Source organism: Passer montanus, unplaced genomic scaffold (assembly GCF_014805655.1).
Source record: "Passer montanus isolate IOZ18808 unplaced genomic scaffold, ASM1480565v1 scaffold1173, whole genome shotgun sequence".
Taxonomy (NCBI): domain Eukaryota; kingdom Metazoa; phylum Chordata; class Aves; order Passeriformes; family Passeridae; genus Passer; species Passer montanus.
In genome coordinates, this window is record NW_024358423.1 from 1 (window position 1) to 7,555 (window position 7,555).

The window sequence follows — 7,555 nt, forward strand, 5'->3', positions numbered from 1 at the left end:
CGTGGAAGGTGCTGCGGGCGGGGCAGCCCCGGGCCAGGTGCGCCAGGTGAGCCCCGCCCAGGGAGTGGCTGGAGGGGGAGGGCGGCGGGCGGGACGGCAGGCTGGGGGAGGGGAGAGAGAGGAGGGGTCACGTGACGGCACAGGTGAGGTCACAGGTGAGATCACTCACAGGTGACGTCACACTCAGGTGAGGTCACACTCACACAGGTGAGGTCACACCCCCAGGTGACCCCACAGGTGATCCCCCCCCACCCCCCACTGGGATGGGCACAGGTGCTTCAGGTCGTTTTGGGGCCATTTCAGGTGATTTTGGGTGATTCCAGGTGTGCCAGGTGTGCCAGGTGTGCCAGGTGCGCAGCCTCACCTGTCCTTGCCCTTGGGCAGCAGCAGGTGGGGCTGGGGTGGTTTTGGGCTGGATTTTGGGTGATTTTAAGGTAATTTTGGGTAATTCTGTGTAGATTTTGGGTTGATTTTGGTGGATTCCAGGTGTGCCAGGTGTGCCAGGTGCGCAGCCTCACCTGTCCTTGCCGTTGGGTAGCACCAGGTGGGGCTGGGGTGATTTTGGGTGGATTTTGGGTAACTTTGGATGGATATTTTGTGATTTTGGGTGGATTTGGGTAATTTTGGGTGGGTTTTGGGTTATTCCAGGTGTGCCAGGTGTGCCAGGTGCGCAGCCTCACCTGTCCTTGCCGTTGGGCAGCAGCAGGTGAGTTTGCAGTGATTTTGGGCTGGATTTTGGGTGGATATTTTGTGATTTTGGGTAACTTTGGGTGGATATTTTGTGATTTTGGGTAATTTTGGGTGGGTTTTGGGTTATTCCAGGTGTGCCAGGTGTGCCAGGTGCGCAGCCTCACCTGTCCTTGCCCTTGGGCAGCAGCAGGTGGGGCTGAGGTGGTTTTTGGGTAATTTTAAGGTAATTTTGGGTGGATTTTTTGTGTTTTTGGGTAATTTTGGGTGGATATTTTATAATTTTGGGTGGGTTTCAGGTGATTTTGATAATTCCAGGTGTGCCAGGTGCGCAGCCTCACCTGTCCTTGCCGTTGGGCAGCAGCAGGTGCCGCTCCCCCCCCGAGCACACGTAGGTGTTCCTGCGGCCCATCACGCTGGGGGGCACGTGGGGCTGAGTTTGCAGTGATTTTGGGCTGGATTTTGGGTGGATATTTTGTGATTTTGGGTAACTTTGGGTGGATATTTTGTGATTTTGGGTAGATTTTGGGCGGGTTTCAGGTGATTTTGGGTTTTTCCAGGTGTGCCAGGTGTGCCAGGGGCGCAGCCTCACCTGTCCTTGCCGTTGGGCAGCAGCAGGTGGGGCTGGGGTGATTTTGGGCTGGATTTTGGGTAATTTTGGGTGGATATTTTATAATTTTGGGTGGATTTCAGGTGATTTTGGGTTATTCCAGGTGTGCCAGGTGCGCAGCCTCACCTGTCCTTGCCGTTGGGCAGCAGCAGGTGGGGCTGGGGTGATTTTGGGCTGGATTTTGGGTAATTTTGGGTGGATATTTTATAATTTTGGGTGGATTTCAGGTGATTTTGGGTTATTCCAGGTGTGCCAGGTGCGCAGCCTCACCTGTCCTTGCCGTTGGGCAGCAGCAGGTGCCGCTCCCCCCCCGAGCACACGTAGGTGTTCCTGCGGCCCATCACGCTGGGGGGCACGTGGGGCTGGGGGCACAGGGGGGGAGGGGTCACCTGGGGGCACCTGGGGGCACCACAGGGACCCCCAGGGACCCCCCCAGGTGTGCCCAGGTGCCCCCCCAGCCCCCCAACTGTCCCCAGTGTCACTCACAGAAGTCGCTGTGCCGCCGCTGCCGGTGGTGGCCGCCCCCGCGCTGTCCCTTGCCGTGGCTCCCCGACGTCCCCGACGACGTCCCCGACTTGGTGGCACCGTTGGGCGCCTCGGCCACGCCCCGCGGCCGGGACAGGGACAGGGACAGGGCGGTGCCACCCTCGGGTTGCCACCGGGGGCACAGGGGCACTGGGGTCACAGTGTCACCGGGGTCACTGTCACCCCCCAGGGTCACTGTCACCCCCACAGGGACAGGGACAGGGCGGTGCCACCCTCGGGTTGCCACCGGGGGCACAGGGTCACTGGGGTCACAGTGTCACCGGGGTCACTGTCACCCCCCAGGGTCATTGTCACTCCCCCAGGGACAGGGACAGGGACAGGGCGGTGCCACCCTCGGGCTGCCACCGGGGGCACAGGGTCACCAACATCCCCATTGTCCCCCCAAAGTCCCCAAGCCCCAAATGTCCCCAGTGTCCCCAATCCCCTCAATGTCCCCAGTGTCCCTGATTCCCCTGATCCACCTGGATGTCCCCAGTGTCCCTGATGTCCCCAAGCCCCTCAATGTCCCCAATCCCCTCAATGTCCCTGATTCCCCTCAATCCCCTGGATGTCCCCAGTGTCCCCAGTGTCCCCAATGTCCCCAGTGTCCCCAGGATGTCCCCGGTGTCCCCACCTCTCCGCGCCGTCCCAGCAGCAGGTAGGTGGCCGTGTCCCCGATGTCCCCAGTCCCCTGGATGTCCCCGATGTCCCCAATGTGTCCCCGATGTCCCCAGGATCTCGGACCGGGGCGGTGGCATCCCGCACGAGCTGCTGGACAAGGTCACCGAGTACCACTTCAGCACGGCCGAGGCGAGCGCGCAGGACCCGCGCCTGGGGGGGCCCTTCCGCGGCCTGATGGACGCCAGCGGCCAGCCCGGGCCCATGCACGGGTCAGGGACCCCTCCCCACACTGGGACCCCTCCCCAAATTGGGGACACCCCCAAAAATTGGGGACACCCCCGAAAAATTGGGGACAAACCAGGAAAATTGGGGACAAACCGCGAAAATTGGGGACAGTCCCTGGAAATCGGGTTTGGGGGGGTTGGGGTCTCTGGGGGGTGTTCGAGGGGGGATTTGGGGAGTTTGAAGGGTCCTTGGGACCCCTTCCCACACCGGGGACCCCTCCCCACATCGGGGACACCCCCAAGAATTGGGGACACCCCCAAAAAATTGGGGACAAACCAGGAAAATTGGGGACAAACTAAGAAAATTTGGGACAGTCCCTGGAAATCGGGTCTGGGGTCTCTGGGGGGTGTTCGAGGGGGGATTTGGGGGGTTTGAAGGGTCCCTGGGACCCCTCCCCACACCGGGGACCCCTCCCCACATCGGGGACACCCCCAAAAATTGGGGACAATCCGGGAAAGTTGGGGACAATCTGAAAAAATTGGGGACAAACCGCGAAAATTGGGGACAGTCCCTTGAAATCAGGTCTGGGGTCTCTGGGGGGTGTTTAGGGGGGATTTGGGGGGTTTGAAGGATTCCTGGGACCCCTCCCCACACCGGGGACCCCTCCCCACATCGGGGACACCCCCAAAAATTGGGGACAATCCGGGAAAGTTGGGGACAATCTGAAAAAATTGGGGACAAACCGCGAAAATTGGGGACAGTCCCTTGAAATCAGGTCTGGGGTCTCTGGGGGGTGTTTAGGGGGGATTTGGGGGGTTTGAAGGATTCCTGGGACCCCTCCCCAAATTGGAGACCCCTCCTCAAATTGGGGACATGCCCAAAAGTTGGGGACGACCCGAAAAAGTTGGGGACAATCCGAAAAAATTGGGGACAAACCGCGAAAATTGGGGACAGTCCCTGGGAATCGGGTCTGGGGTCTCTGGGGGGTGTTTAGGGGGGATTTGGGGGGTTTGAAGGGTCCCTGGGACCCCTCCCCACACCGGGGACCCCTCCCCACATCGGGGACACCCCCAAAAATTGGGGACAATCCGGGAAAGTTGGGGACAATCTGAAAAAATTGGGGACAAACCGCGAAAATTGGGGACAGTCCCTTGAAATCAGGTCTGGGGTCTCTGGGGGGTGTTTAGGGGGGATTTGGGGGGTTTGAAGGGTCCCTGGGACCCCTCCCCACACCGGGGACCCCTCCCCAAATCGGGGATCCCCAATCCCCTCAATGTCCCCAATGTCCCCAATCCCCTGCATGTCCCCAATGTCCCCAATGTCCCCAGTGTCCCCAGGATGTCCCCGGTGTCCCCACCTCTCCGCGCCGTCCCAGCAGCAGGTAGGTGGCCGTGTCCCCAATGTCCCCAGTCCCCTGGATGTCCCCAGTGTCCCCAATGTCCCCAATGTCCCCAGTGTCCCTCAATGTCCCCGATGTCCCGATGTCCCCAGGATGTCCCCAGTGTCCCCAGGATGTCCCCGGTGTCCCCACCTCTCCGCGCCGTCCCAGCAGCAGGTAGGTGGCCGTCACCTCGTTGTACTTGTGGGTGCTCAGCGCCTCCTTGATCTCCTCCCGCGTGTAGCCCATGCCCACCATCACCTCTGGGGACACGGCGCGGTGTCACCGCCGCCCCCGGCGCGGTGCCACCGCCGTCCCCGGCGCGGTGTCCCCGCCGCGTCCCCCGTCCCCTCACCGATGCGCTTGGTGTCCCCAAAGTCCTCCTGGGGCTCGGTGTAGGGCGTCAGCTCGTCGCCCTCGTAGCCGATGTTGATCCACTTGTCCTTCATGATTTGCTGGGGGGGCACAAGGGGACATTGGGGACACTGGGGGGACATCGGGGCAGTGGGGACATTGGGGATATTGGGGACATGGGAGGGACATGGGGACACTGGGGACATTGTCGGGGTCACTGGGGTCAGTCTGGGTCACCCAGGGTGAACCAGGGACATGGGGGACACCGGGGGTCACTCAGGGTCACTGGGAGCAGTCAAGGCCACTGGGGTCACTCAGGGTCACCTGGGGTCACCCAAGGTCAGTTGGGGTCACTCAAGGTCACTGGGGTCACTCGGTGACCACTGACCAGGTGACCCCTGCGGGCAGCTCAGGGGTCACAGTAGGGTGGCCCAGAAGGGTCAGGACCAAGTGACCACGCAGTGACCACGCAGTGACCACACAGTGACCACGCAGTGACCGGCCGGTCCCCACAAGATGACCACAGGTGACTGGACAGTGCCCAGGTGACCACAGGTGACTGGACAGTGACCATGCAGTGACCAGGCAGTCCCCAGGAGATGACCACAGGTGACCACGCAGTGACCGGCTGGTCCCCATGAGATGACCACAGGTGACCGGACAATGACCAGCCGGTCCCCAGGAGGTGACCACAGGTGACCACAGGTGACCACAGCTGACTGGACAGTGCCCAGGTGACCACAGGTGACCACACAGTGACTGGCCAGTCCCCATGAGATGACCACAGGTGACTGGACAATGACCAGCCGATCCCCACGAGATGACCACAGGTGACCACAGGTGACCACAGCTGACTGGACAGTGCCCAGGTGACCACAGGTGACCAGAGAGTGACCAGAATGTGACCACAGCTGACTGGACAGTGACCACAGGTGACCGGCCGGTCTCCATAAGGTGACCACAGCTGACTGGACAATGACCAGCTGGTCCCCAGGAGGTGACCACAGGTGACCACAGGTGACCACAGGTGACTGGCCAGTCCCCATGAGATGACCACGGCTGACTGGACAATGACCGGCCAGTTCCCACAAGATGACCACAGGTGACCGGGCAGTGACCAGCCGGTCCCCAGGAGATGACCACAGGTGACCACAGCTGACCGGACAATGACCGGCCGCTCCCCAGGAGTGACGGCGACCTCCCGGCGCTCACCTTGAGGTTGTGGCCGTCGAAGGGCAGCGAGCCGCTGACCAGCGTGTAGAGGATGACCCCCAGGCTCCAGATGTCCACCTCGGGCCCGTCGTACTTCTTGCCCTGGAAGAGCTCGGGCGCGGCGTAGGGCGGCGAGCCGCAGAACGTGTCCAGCTTGGAGCCCCGCGAGAACTCGTTGCTGAAGCCGAAATCCGCGATCTTGATGTTGGCGTCGGCGTCCAGCAGCAGGTTCTCGGCCTGGGGACATCAACAGGGACATGGGGACATTGGGGACATGGGGACATTGTCACAGGAACATGACCAGCCGCTCCCCAGGAGGTGACCATGCAGTGACCAGCCGGTCCCCAGGAGATGACCACAGCTGACTGGACAATGACCAGCCGCTCCCCAGGAGGTGACCATGCAGTGACCAGCCGGTCCCCACGAGATGACCACAGGTGACCACACAGTGACCACGCAGTGACCAGCCTGTCCCCAGGAGGTGACCATGCAGTGACCAGCCGCTCCCCAGGAGATGACCACAGGTGACCACAGCTGACCGGACAATGACCGGCCGCTCCCCAGGAGTGACGGCGACCTCCCGGCGCTCACCTTGAGGTTGTGGCCGTCGAAGGGCAGCGAGCCGCTGACCAGCGTGTAGAGGATGACCCCCAGGCTCCAGATGTCCACCTCGGGCCCGTCGTACTTCTTGCCCTGGAAGAGCTCGGGCGCGGCGTAGGGCGGCGAGCCGCAGAACGTGTCCAGCTTGGAGCCCCGCGAGAACTCGTTGCTGAAGCCGAAATCCGCGATCTTGATGTTGGCGTCGGCGTCCAGCAGCAGGTTCTCGGCCTGGGGACATCAACGGGGACATGGGGACATCAGGGGGGACATGGGGACATCAGCAGGGACATGGGGACATTGTCACAGGAACAGGGACAGAGGGACACTGGGATGGGATCTCCATGTTGGCGTCAGCGTCCAACAGCAGGTTCTCGGCCTGGGGACATCAACGGGGACATTGGGGACATGGGGACATCAGTGGGGACACTGGGACATGGGGACATTGTCACAGGAACAGGGACAGAGGGACAAAGACATAGAGACAGGGACACTGGAATGGGGACACTGGGATGGGGACACTGGGATGGGATCTCCATGTTGGTGTTGGTGTCCAGCAGCAGGTTCTCAGCCTGGGGCCACCCTAATTAATCACTGACCCTGACCCTAATGGCCTCGAACAGCTTCACTGGGAACGGAGAGACCCCTCCCCAAATTAATCACTGACCCCCACCCTAATTACTGACCCTGACCCCGACCCAAGTCACCTCGAACAGCTTCACTGAGAGAGAGAGAGAGAGACCCCTCCCCAAATTAATCACTGACCCCCACCCTAATTAATTACAGACCCTAATGGAGACCCCGACCCTAATTAATCACTGACCCCAACCCTAATTACAGACCCCTCCCCAAATTACAGACCCTGACCCCTCCCCATTTTGGGACCCCTCCCCACCCCCAGGACCCCACTTTGGGGCCCCCTCCTCATTTCCAGGACCCCACTTTGGGGACCTCTTCCCATTTCAGGGCCCCCTCCCCAATTTAGGGACCGCTCCCCATTTTGGGGACCCCTCATTTTTGGGGACCCCTCCCCATTTTGGGGCCCCCTCCCCAATTCAGGGCCCCCTCCCCATTTTGGGGCCCCCTCCCCATTTCGGGCCCCATCCCCATTTCGGGACCACTGCCCCTGACCCAAATCAGAGACCCCCACCCTAATTAATTACTGACCCCCACCCTAATTAATTACTGACCCTGACCCAAATCAGAGACCCCCACCCTAATTAATTACTGACCCCCACCCTAATGGAGACCCTGACCCCGACCCAAATCACCTCAAACAGCTTCACTGAGAGACAGACAGACCCCTCCCCTAATTGAGACCCCAACCCTAATTACAGACCCCTCCC

General features: G+C 61.1%; 1 protein-coding gene across 1 annotated transcript; it reads right to left on the minus strand.

The window, feature by feature from the left end:
* Nucleotides 1-12: 12 nt before the first annotated feature.
* Nucleotides 13-6,449, minus strand: LOC120496710 (MAP/microtubule affinity-regulating kinase 4-like; the record flags this gene model as incomplete). Its single annotated transcript, XM_039697383.1, has 8 exons — nucleotides 13-101; nucleotides 1,029-1,120; nucleotides 1,568-1,708; nucleotides 1,782-1,949; nucleotides 4,200-4,309; nucleotides 4,402-4,596; nucleotides 5,561-5,849; nucleotides 6,060-6,449. Coding segments are annotated over 8 exons (1,474 nt in total), but the record flags the coding sequence as incomplete, so codon positions are not given.
* Nucleotides 6,450-7,555: the final 1,106 nt, after the last annotated feature.